Source organism: Neofelis nebulosa, chromosome 2 (genome assembly GCF_028018385.1).
Source record: "Neofelis nebulosa isolate mNeoNeb1 chromosome 2, mNeoNeb1.pri, whole genome shotgun sequence".
Taxonomy (NCBI): Eukaryota; Metazoa; Chordata; class Mammalia; order Carnivora; family Felidae; genus Neofelis; species Neofelis nebulosa.
This window is the reverse complement of record NC_080783.1, coordinates 120894920-120907536: the sequence shown is the minus strand read 5'-3', so window position 1 is coordinate 120907536 and position 12617 is coordinate 120894920. Positions and strand designations below refer to the sequence as shown.

At 42.4% G+C, this 12617-nt stretch overlaps 1 protein-coding gene across 4 annotated transcripts in view; it reads right to left on the bottom strand.

Moving 5' to 3' along the window:
• The window catches only part of SPAG17 (sperm associated antigen 17), a 242230-nt gene that overhangs the window by 207492 nt on the left and 22121 nt on the right, over positions 1-12617 (bottom strand). For all 4 annotated transcript variants that reach the window (XM_058716054.1, XM_058716052.1, XM_058716053.1 and 1 more), the window contains exons 2-3: positions 2197-2337; positions 1501-1584 (exon numbers count right to left, since the gene is read on the bottom strand). In XM_058716054.1, the coding sequence (XP_058572037.1) occupies positions 1501-1584; positions 2197-2337 (225 nt within the window). The remainder of the gene's footprint in view (positions 1-1500; positions 1585-2196; positions 2338-12617) is intronic.

Genomic DNA, 12617 nt, shown 5'->3' with positions numbered 1-12617 from the left:
GCAATTGGAGTTGATGCATGTCTGGTATACCCAAGGGCCAATCTCTGTGGTGCTCATTCTCCCTTCCCTTTTCTTCTGGAACCATTCAGAAAAGGGTATGTGTGGGGGTGTGGGAGGCTTAGTGCCCAAATGCTCCACTGGAAGAATGTGGCAGAGCCAGATGTGAAATGGACCTCCCCTGAGTGAAGGATTCACAACCCAGAGCCACAGCACATATTGGAGAGGAATGGCTTTCTAACTGAACTCTGGATTTGTAACATTGTGCTATCCCACATCCAAGTCAAAATGTCTGTCCAGATTAGACATCAAAACTGGCCTGTTATCATCTCTGATTTTTACTGAGCATCTTTGAAGAAGAAAGAGTCCTTTGGGGGCTAATTGGTCCCAGGCCTGAGAATTGGACATGGTTTTCTATGGCTACTTCAGAAGAAAACTTCCAATATTTTAAATCCAGGTATCACATAATGTTTCAACTGGAGCACGCACATCCAGAGCATCATAAAAAGAGGGGAAACGTGCGTTATTTGACTCCAACAGCACAAAATCAGTTTTTCGTGATAGTAAGAGTAGGATGGCAAGAGTTAATGATGTAAAATCCACCGTACTGTCAAGCGTAAATAAATCCAATGAAACTTGTTCAGATAGTACTCAGGCAATACTAAAGCGGCCATTAGGAAATCATCCAAGACCTGAGACACATAAAAACTTTATTAGATCACTGAAATAAAGTGCAAACAAGTTTGTCTTAGAAAGATCCAAAAATCTTTATGCTTTCAGTCTGACGAGCCATAAAACAGTGCCTGACAAATTTTAAGTGATATTCTAATTAATCACTGGATTTTTATAGCTTCTCGTAAGCTGTAAGTTCGATATTAACAAGGCAGCAGGAGAGGAAATCCCCTTGTACTGAGCATGAGTTCTAAGTCTTTGCATAAACCCAATGGTCACCCAGGCCAGACTTTTGTGTTAAGCGTCTGCTAGGGACAGAATGGACCATTAATCTAAAAATTATCATTATTTCATGTTGGTTGAAGTAGGATGGAAGTGTGCCCAAATTTCACAAACTGATGGAAAATTGTAACAGCTGTGTCTCTGTCTTGTACAGGAAACACTTTCTGGGGCATTTTTACATTGTTCCTTTGGTGAAACTAATACTTTGTAATACACTAATAACACAGCTCCCTTTAATATCATCACACACTTAATAATTACCATGAAAAAGTATGACCCAACTCTTTTGAATATAAAAACTTCTGATTTATAATCAATTGGATGCAGGGATGGTGTCGACAATCTACAATTTTATTCCTAGAGAGGGATTTTGTTAGAATGGAGGCAGATTTTTTTTAAGTGTCTGCCCTCAGGCAGCTCCAATGAGGACCCAGAACTTGCTTTCAAAGAATGAATTAAAAACTTCTTAAAAAGTGACTATCAGATCACCACTTCAGTTCTCATTTTCTAAAAATTACAAAACTCTTTTCAGTAAAGATGTTCACCTACCTCATAATATAAGGGAGCACTATTGCCTACAGGTTTCTTTGCTTTCTTAGATGTAGTTCCAAGAAGGGCATTTGATTCATTGATCTGTAAGAAAATCAAATTCATCACGAACAAGAGAAGCGCACTTAAAGAATAGTTAGGTATATGTAAATTTCAAATACTTAGGTGACTTGAAGGGTTGAGAAACCTAGCAAGGAAGAGATATTCATTAATTAAGTAAAAAATTTATAGGCACTTTGGTAAAGCTGTTAGTAGTTACAGGCATATGCACCACCTGCCAGGACTTTCCTATGTTGTCATTCCTCTCTGACTTCTGACAGCTAGCCTTCTCTGTAGACTTAATTCTTCTGGTTTGTTATGGACTTTCCTAGAACAGTAAATAGTTTAGTCTTTTATTATTCAATCTTTTATTAAATAGATAATTCCTCAAAGAGCCTAGCAGGGAGTCTGGGATGGCTACAGAGGTTTGGTCAAATGAATGCGTGTAGAAAGGGCACTATTCATGGGCCTAAACTAATTCTTCCCGATTAAACAGTTCACACTGATTCTAGCTAAATTTTGTTTAAAAGAATCCACCCAAATTTACCCAACAGCCCAAGAATAGGAAAGTCTTATTTAGTTTATTACTTTATTCTGTTATTTTAGGAAAAAAAAAAAAAAGTCTTCAAGGGGTTTAGAGGTGAAAGGGACAGGTACCTGCTGTAGAATGTCTTGCCATGATACGATACTGAAGAATTTGCGCTGAGGGACCTGGACGGCAAGAGTCAATGCTCGAATGGGAAGATCGTCCTCAATCCGGTTTCCAACTACAAAAGCGATGGAGCCCTTCCAATCATTCTGTTCAAAAAAAACAAAAAAAAAACAAAAACAAAAAACAAAAAACAGAAGGAATTAAATGATAAATACTCCTGGGTAGGTTTTGTGTCTAAGGCTTCCACCAAAAAAACAAGGTAATTTTCACTTTAAGCCCTACCTTAAAGGTAAGCGTTGAGCATATATAGTGTGTACAAATTTCTGACTCAAGTGACCGCAAGGCGGCAGTGTTGCACCAAATTTCGTGTAACTCGACCAAAAAAACCCATTTTCTTTTGAAACTAGACCTTTAATTTTAAGGCAGACAACTTTTTAAAAATGGCATGCTTTCACAAGAATGCTGTCCAAGAGTAATTTGGTATTAGGAAGAAATAGTTCGTTTCATGTTACAAATATATATTAAGAAATAATCTTGAAAGCAGAAATCTTTGTTTTGTTCTCTGATACATCCTAAGACTATAAATAGTGCTAGGAGCATAGTAGGAACTCAATAAACTCTTGTTGAATATTGGGTAACATTGAATGAGTTGCCGAATGGGCTTTTATATGGGGTAAAAATTTAATCCCTGAAGTTTTGGTAAAGCACGGAACTAGAACACAGCTTTTCCTCCTCATGTAACACGAGAATCTCATTGCTAATTCACAAACGAATACTTCCCCCCACTCCCAGACATAGGCTAAAATATTACACTCGGACATGAAATTTGCATCAAATAATTTAAAGAAATGTTACTAAATGTTACAATATTCTTATTCAGTAATCCCTTTCTCTGTCTATTATAATGATAAATTCTCTTGAGAAGAAACAGCTGGCTGGAGAGTAAGAATGGAATTCACTGAATTACCCACTGTGCGGTGCTGGGTGTCAAGGTCAGGCACACCAGGTCTAGTGCTTTTGCACACTCACAATCCTATGGGGAGATGGAAGAAGCAAACTTGATAAAGACATTTGGAAAGAGAGATAATAAAGGGGGGCACACTAACCACGTGTCTTCTCTAGGCCTTACTTCCCCCATTTATAAAATAAAGGAGTTCGGACAGGGTAATACCTAACGTCCCTCTAGCTCTGCTCTAGAAATCTGATTCAAAAAGAGTAAAACTTCTTGTTGATGGATTCCAAAACAACGTCTACGATGAGGTGAAAGGATATTACACAAATTTAATGAATTGCATAATTTTCTGTGGTGCTCTGTGGTTTCTGTCCAGTCCATGGTCAGGGTGATGACAGAACTAGGGTTTAGGAGGGAGAAAAGACCTCAGTGCAAATTCTTTAGCATCGAATAATCAGTATCCTTAAAGGTCTCTTACTTCTCTCCACAGAAACTTACTAACTACCTAACAAAACCCACCAATGTTGCATTCAGAACAAAAACCACACATGAAAGCAGAAAAATGTGTATTTTACCTACAAAGTATGTGCGTGTGTGTGCATATGTACGTGTAGGTGTGGCTCGATGTGTTTGCCTCTGTTATATTGGGTTTAAGACCTTTTTGGTTTGTTTGCTAATTCACCACGGGAAAACTGAGCATCTGTTTTTTTTTTTGTTTTTTTTTTTTTAATATTCTGATTTTCAAAGTAGGTATGACACTTATAATGTATTCTTTTGACAAAAAAAAAAAAAAATTCCACTATCACCAAATGACCTTTCCCGCATTGGATGCCTTTCTTATCTCTTGTCTGCTCCCCCAGTCAACACTGCAACTATAATCATTAAAAAAGGAAAATCTCTTTTATTCTCACAAGAAAGTACACGGTTCCTGAACAGGCAATACCCCCAGCTTCCTGTCAGTTATACTTCCTGACACTGAAGATTTTAATGACCACCTCTACCTTATCCCCTCCCCAGGGCAGATGTCCTCGCCAATATTTGAAAGCTGATGGGGACAAGGAAGGACTGCCGCTCCACTCTTTGGGGGACAATTCAGAAAGAGGGCATCACGGTACACCATCTAGGCACCATCTACCCATTAGTATCAGGTGTCAAAGGCAGGTGTTGACTATTTCAGACCAGAAAAAAATAAGGGAGGAGGAGGAGGAGGAAGGAACTAACAATTATTGAAATCTGCCATGTGCCAGGCATATGTTATCTCATTGAATCCCTGAGTAATCCCTTTAAATAGGTGCACTAATACTTTATAGATGGAAAAACAGAGACCCAACGAAGTGAAACAACTTGTTCAAGGTCATTTTGGCACGGAGACCACATACATGGCTTACAATTTTGTGATCATTTTGAAACGGTTCTGAGAGCAAGCCTTTGGGGTCAGAATGCCTTTGCATAATCCTTAAATTGCACCTAATGGCTACCTCATTCATAGTAAACATAACAGATGAAGATTTATATCACATGTTAAAGTGTATAAAACCTTCAAAAATAGATGATGTAGTAAATCCTTAAGACATCTTAAGATTACTTTTTTTTTTTTTTTTGAATCGATGATAGTTTTACAAAGGCTCAAAGAGGTTAAGGAAATTTCCTAAGCTTGTCTCTCTCCAAGCCGAGTGTTCTTTACTTTGCCCTGGATGCACCTTAACACGAGATCTGTTCCTCTGATTCATGGCACTATGCTGAAAATTCTGGGCCCGGTCTCTCCACTGGAAGGGGTCTGGAGAGTCCAGCTGAAACTCCATTTTTCTCATCTGCACTCGCTAGCCCACCAAACTCCTGCTCCCAGAATAGGATCTGTTTGGAAAAATGGGACCCATGAAGGACTTTATCTGAGTCATGGATTAGTGTCTGATCACATTGCCAGAACCCAGGTAAGCATGAAATGGACTGATCAGACAGTAATAATGCAAATCAAGAATGTCTGCAGAGAAGGATGCACTCACTAGCGTGCTGCACTAGGGGGCAGCGACATGTCAGGAAATGCACAATATTCAACTAATGAAAAGCAAGTCATTGCCCTGGGGTCTAATTAGGAAGAATCCTTTAATGAACAATGCTCTGTGGAGATCATTTCTGAATCTTTCTCTTGGGACTTCAGGATAACTGTAGATTACAAATTTCCATGAACTGGCAGCAGTTTTAGAAATAGGAAATTGTTTTGGAAAAAATGGGACACAGATTTGGTAAAAAGCTATTAAAAACACCCCTCCGCCTGTATTCCCCCCCGCCCGCCAACATGCCGTTAAACACAGTCCTTAAATTTGGGTTCACAGGGCACCAAGAGAAATTGAGTACAGAGAAAACAAATGTTGACAGACCATAGGGGAGAAATGAACACATAGCACGCACTCTGGTGAGTTCTGACCAACTGCCACCGTAGGAGGGTTTGTTTAACACAATTCAAGAAGTTTGGGGTAACTCTTAGCATACGCCTACACAAAGAAAGCATTCATCGTCTTAGAAAAACTACACTGGATGTATCTGATGGTGAAGGATCCAGGGTTTTAGCCTGGGCACACCTCAAACACCTTAGCAAATAAAGTCAGCTCTCTGTTGCCTGGAGGTATATTGGACACAGCTACAGCTGAGCCTTGCCTTCCAGCAGTTATCGATAAAGTCATTCCAAGGATGGAATGAAGTCATGTATGGACACAATCCATTACCTCCTATTTACTTTACCAGCCTCACCTAATTGAAGCTTAGCAGCAGGGCGTCTTAACCCAAACACAGACATCCCAGCCTTCCGAAGCGACAAAGTATTCACGTTAATGCAGCGACCCTGGCTGTCTCACATGCACCTACTGTCCCAGACACACAGGGTAGATTGATAACGACTTGCCTTTCCTATATGGCAAACTCCCCAGATTTCACTTCGGCATTCCTACCTCCTAAGATAGTTACAAAAACCCTTTCAAAAACAAGTGAAAACTAGCTTTTGGCCCACGGGAATGTGATAGCTTCCTCCTATTAGCACAAATAATCAGGTAGGGGAATGGCAATGCCACACAACACACGTGGTCTCTCCCTCTGCCTTCGCTGGCCTGTGTCAGGGGGCCTTCTGCCCTCAGAGACCTGCCATGAGATTCCCACGGTCCGCTACCTAGTACCGATTGATCCTGACGAGCTCTATGAACCAAGAACTGTCACAACTTTTATTTGGAGGAGATGTAAAAGCCCCGAATAAAACCGATGAGGCATTTGAGGAGTCAAATTCTTTTCAGAGCTATTGAACACCATCCAGATAAGCAAACCTGTACTTTAGGTCGATACTCCACTGAAAAGACGACCTTCTTGTTAAGTAGATTTACTGCCAGGGGACAGGGATTTGTGAACGTCTTTCTCATACCAGGTTTTTCCTTCAAAAGGAGGCTTGGATCTCCATCAGCAAAAGAGTGTTAGTGTGGGCTGTTGGCCAGCAGAAGAAATATTTTTATTACATAGACCCGGCTGCTACAATCGTATGTGTTAAAAAGGGGTTGTAATTATAAAAAAGTTAGGAATATAGATTAAAAATGGGTACACGCTGTTATCTAACAAACAAGAACAATACAATTTCCCAGGATATGCAGTTACCTCACCGCTTTGACTGCCTTTACTAAACAAATTCTTATTATACATTCTTCTCTAACTACAGATGCCTCACAATCTCTGATAAATACTGTAGTCTGACGTGGTCATCATACTATTATAACTGCTCCTTATTTAGGAATTGGTTCATGTGGCTGTCATGTGTTCTCAACTGGATCATGAGCTCTTTAGGTCAGAAATTAGGTTGAATCGCTTTTGTACCTCATGGTGCCCAGCAGTAACTGGGAAATAGAGCAGGGCTCTCTATAAATATCTGTTGATCAATATTTTAAGGCAACAGAGAATGTGCTTGGATGGCGAGACTTTGGCTCTGTGAAATCATAAGGCACTAGAAGGTAGCATATCATGAAACCGTGATGCGCACACGGTCTGCAGCTATGAGGCCTTTTAGGAGGGGAACAGGCTGTATCTGATCCAGCATGGTTTATGGCAGGCGTCCGTGACAAGGGTTTGGGGCGTTAGGCCCTGCAGCTGTGCCTCCGCTAAAACAGGTTTCCTGGGAGTGGCTCAGTCGAGCAACCAGATGGTAGGGGAAGGAGGCAGCTCTTCCAGATAAGAGGGGAAGAGCCAAAGACTCACATACAAACATGCATGGGCTATAAAACCACTCCTCCCTCTCTTTTCTGCTTTCTCCCATCACCCAACAAGAGGGACCTCCATGGCCTGCTCCCTCCTGCCCTCCACCCAACTGCCTACAGGCTGCAAGTCCTGTGACTCCTTTCTCTTTCTTGGTCCTTATGAAATTCTTACGAGCCTGATTTTATGGCCAGAGAATATTAGGGTGGGGCGGGGAGGGAGGAAAGACAGAAGCCGCACAGGGTATCAGGGGCCAGATGTGCAGAATCCGAACCTGACACATGGGGCATCGCTGCCCCATCCGTCCTAACCTTCTGACCCTCAGCAGGAGTGTTCTGGGTCCGATTGCCCCCACTCTTCCCGACTGCCCGGTGAGGTTGTGGCGACAATGTGAAATCCCCCCCATGGTGGGAGTATCGAAACGACAGCAGTGTTAAATGCCATGAATCAGGGCTTTGCCCCTAGAGAACCGGTGGGTAAACATTTACCAGCACGTCAGGGCCCCGCCCCAGGAAGGCCCATGCGTCTAAGACTGACATAGAGATGCCAAGACCGTCTCTGGAAAAATACTGAGGACCAAGCAGTTTCTCTCCATCTGTCACACTCCCCACCCCCCATATATGTTGTGCAGCGCGTGCTGTGTGAAGTGATACTGTCTGCCCATGCTGTTTCTGGTGTGACCCAGTCTGAAGTGCTATCCTCCCAAATGAGCTTCATGAAAAGCAGACGAGAGTGAGGAGAGAGAGGCCACTACGGCAAGAGCTGGGCCAACCCAACCCAAGGCTCTCCTTTCCTCCCGACCACCTCGGGGATACTTTTCCACTCAGGCATCTGACTCACTGGACCACTGCCGTGGCGGGGTCGGGGGGAGGTTGGTCCCCGAGCACCTCTCACCCACAGGCGGTGAGACTCCGTCACACTTCAGTGACCTCCTGGAGAGGTGCAGGTCCTCGTGGCATAGTGATTAGGAGCCTGGGCTCAGGAGGCCGACTTCTTGGATTCAAATTTTAATGCATCGTCTGTGTGTCCCTGGGCAGGTTACTTAACTTCTCTGTGCCTCAGGTATCAATGAGGATAACCACAGTACTTGCCTCATGGGATTGTTGTGAAGACAGAATGAGTAAACCTACAGAAGGCCCTTCTGAGCACAGCACCTAGGAATGATCATAGGCATCACCATGGATCTTATTTTTGGTGGGGGCTTCTGTTCTTGGTAGCCATTAAAACAAATATGGTTATTCCATACATGTTGTTCCCAGTGGGGAGAGCTTATGAGTGAATCAAGAAAAAAAATCAAGCAGAATATCAACAGCTTTATCATGAAAAAGAAAACCTTAATTTGAATGACAATCTGTAGAATAACTCTCTTTGATAACGATAAACTTATTAACTGATATACTTCTAAAACATCTTAGGTCCTTGGAAGACAGGGCAAAAGTCACGAACATACTATGCTTAAAATTCTAAAGGTATGTTCTTTGCAGAGCTGTGGGAAAAAACGCGAGAGTGTGGCAGAAGGGGGCTTGAAATCATTTTGAGCTTGGAAGAGGCCAGGCAGAGACACGGACTCATCCCCAACTGGGCAAGAGATGTGGGCCGGAGTCAGGAGAGAAGGGCAGAGGTGACCAAGGAGGCAGTGAGCTCGGAGGAAGCCGCACAGAGGGCTGGGGCAGACAGCTGCACCGGACTAATTCTCATTAGAGACGGAGACCCGCTCACTGGGCTTAAAAAAATAAGAACATGATCACACGTTTGGTATGTGAATTGCAAATATTAATCTGATTAATTGTATGGACGCAGACCTAAAGCCCAGATACCATGCAGGGCTAGTTCTTAAAAACAAAAACGAAGTGATTAAAGTTTATTTTTGATAGAGAGCGTTCATGCACTTCTCTCTCCAGATCAGACAAGTCCCTGGCCTGTGGCTATATTCTGGGTCCTCAGGGCCCCTTACAGGGCTTTCTAGAATTCATCACCCCCTTCCCCTGAGCAGAATGCAATTTATCCACGTCGCCTCCTATTCAGCTCAGGGCCTTAATACTTGATTTGTTAACTAGACAAATTAATATACCCCACAGCATTAGTGGCTGGGACCATCTTAGAGTTTTTTGGGTTTTTTTTTCTCTCCATGCTATCTGCATTTTCAGAAAAAGAATCTGAGCGACCCCTGGCCTAACTCAAAGGGATGCCCTGCTAACGGGGGTATGTTAGCAGTGGTCTGGGCCAGTGGAAAAGGCTCCCCTAGAATCATACCACCTAGATAACTTCCTACTTTGCTCATTGGCCTGGCATATCGTAGCATTCAATAAATGTTTCTTGAACTTAGCAGCCAAAACCACACAGTAAGGAGAAATTTTTACACATGTTTAGAATGGGAAGGACAGCTAAGTATGTGGCATTTTATCAGGTGCACTCAGAACTTCAGAAGGAACTATGCCTCTGAATCATGGAGCATTTGAAGTAAAGAAAGGATATATTCCTTTGATAGGTAGACGGCACTGTAATGTCTTCTGTTCACTGATGAGAGCTCAGCCGTCCAGAACCGTCTTCACTGTGCACGCACGTGCTATCTGGCTGGTTTTCCTTCTTCATGAACATTAGATGTGGTCACTAACTAAAATTATTGAAGTTCTGGTGCAAAGACACAGAGCCTTGAAGTGTTGTTCACTTCTGCCTCTGTGGTTTCTTAGACAAATGACGTTGGAACTACCTTTGTGCCTCAGTTTCTCATTTATAAAGATAAGCCTAACAATACAAGCTTCCAAAGGTTTTTCTCAGGGCTCCTCTGAACAAACACACCCAGGATCATTTTGTAAACTGTAACGTACCGTGCAAAGGTAAAACATTAATAGATTAAATAATTCTTATTTCCCCTAGAAACTTCGGCAAAAATGGGTTCAAAGAGCTGGTTGCTTCTTTAGTTTTGAATTTGGCTATGTCCTGCCGATCTTCTTTGGATGCTTTAGCCTCTGAGGTTGGCTGTCTGATCGTTTTTCTTTCGTTTTTCAGAGTCCTTGGCCCATCCCACTGATGTAGCACATGAGCCTAATTCGGTTTTGCTCCGTGCATCAGAGAGTTTTAAGACAGCTAGTAAAACACCACATGGAAAAGCTTTGCAGGGAATTCTACTCCACAGAGAAACCACAGAAACTATGACACACCTTAACTATCTCCCCACCCCCAACAGTTGGCTAAAATTACGGCTCCGTTACGTTGGTACAATCCAACCGGTTTTGTTGCTCGGAGCAAAATCTGAGGTCCAGAATGAACTTCAGAACATAAGAAGTAAGGCAAACCTCAAAAGGAAACACGCTTCTTTGGGTTTTCAAACAAATATTACATATCAGAGGCATTCTTCTAACGGAGGAGACCAAGCAAAGGGAAGAGGGGTCCTGCTAATTGCGCCACAAATGTAAAATGGGAATCGGGGACTCACCCCAAAGAAAGGAGATCCCTTTTCATCATCAGATATTAAAGGCTACAACTTGTCATCAACTCCATCCTCAGACATGGGACCCTCTTGTCCCTCCCTCAAGTCCCTTCAGTGTTGAGTTGCTATCTCCCACATTAAAAATGAAGATGTATGTTCAAGACTCAGTATTAGCTCATGATTACCCTCTCATAGCCTTTTTCTTTGGTTTTTGTTTTTTCCCATCTTCATTTCTCTTTTTTAAATGCCATTTATCCGCTGAACGTTATGGGTATGTTCCATAAATTTGTATGGCCTTGGCACTGAGACTACTCAGAGGGAAAGAATAACCAGCCAATACTCTTCCTAATGCATCATCCGTGCCCCATAGCTGCTGCTGAGTTCATTACGTGTCACGGACAACTCATTTTCCTGTAGTTAATCCGAGTGTCCTCACTTATTTGTTTACTACACAAGCACTGATGGAGTTTAATTTCCACATCCATCTAGAGTGAGTACAGGATCCCCAAGGATGCTGCTGACCACCACAAGGATACCAGACTATCTTGATTGTAAACACTCCACCTTATTCTCTTCCAAATTCAATGAACTATTCAAGAAACACCAATATTCCGGCAACGAAATTATGATCTGGGAAGGAAGGAGAATCTAAGGATGGTCCTGGGGCAATGCCAGGTCTTCTAGATACCCAAGGTTGACCAAGCTTATAGGGAATGATGGGGTTAATCTGAAAACTCCCAGAGGGTGTCTCAAAGAAGCTGCGAGGGTGCCCCTTGAGCAACAATGTGCTCAGGAATCTGTGATCTGCCTCAATTCAACAAGAAACAAGCAGCAATTCTACCAAAAAAGCATTTGTTAGTGTGATTAAACATCTGTGATATATGAAACTGCAATGGTTACACAAAAATGACTAAGATAGGAGTTTGAACGTAAGCAAACTATCTTTATATTTCAAAATAAGTTCCTTAAAAGACCTTTCCTTTGTTCAGGCTGCTTAACAACCTCAACTTCTCTGGCCCATTAAGGGAGTCAGGATTTGCAGCTTTCCAGAGCTGGCATTGTGCAGTGACCTTGACTTCTCCAGCCTCCCAGAAAGCAGGAGTTGTTCAATGAAGGCCAGAGGTGGTGGAGATCTGTCTCTGGTGAGAAAACTGGGATAAGACCCCCAAATTGACAAGCAAAGGGTAAAAAGGACTCATCAATATCAACCAGTCCTGGCGGGTGGGCAGAGTAGAGCATGGGTGGGTGTCTGAGGCAGTTCTTGGGATCTTTCTTCTAGAATGCTCATGACTTTCTTCAGATCTCCACTCCACTGCTGCTGTGTTAGGGAAGAGTTTCTCAGGAGGCTGACAAGAAGGTGGGGTGGAGGAGAGCCAGGAAGGAAGGCGTCACTGAAGTCAGGGGAGGAGTGGTATATATCGTCAAAGGCAATTAGAAGGTTACCAGTGACCTTAGCAAGAGCAGTTCTATTTGAATGAAACTGCTTCCTGCTCATTCCTTCACTCCTGCAACACTATCCACCCTCATAATTCACATATCTCCTTCACCATATGAACCTCGTGTAAAGACCATGTGACTAAGTATTCCAAGTTAATGATTATGATAAATTTCAAGCCCTCGATCTGGATATGGTTATTAATTTTCTCCAATTACACAGGTACATGGAGTCTATTTATTGGTTACATCAGGGCAGTAATTCACTATAATTATTCCTTTCCTATTGATTCCCTAATATAGTCCTTACAATAGCTCTTTCAATGGTGTAATAAAAAGAGAACTGGCTTTAGTATCAGAAAACCTGGTTATTAGTCCTGATTCCA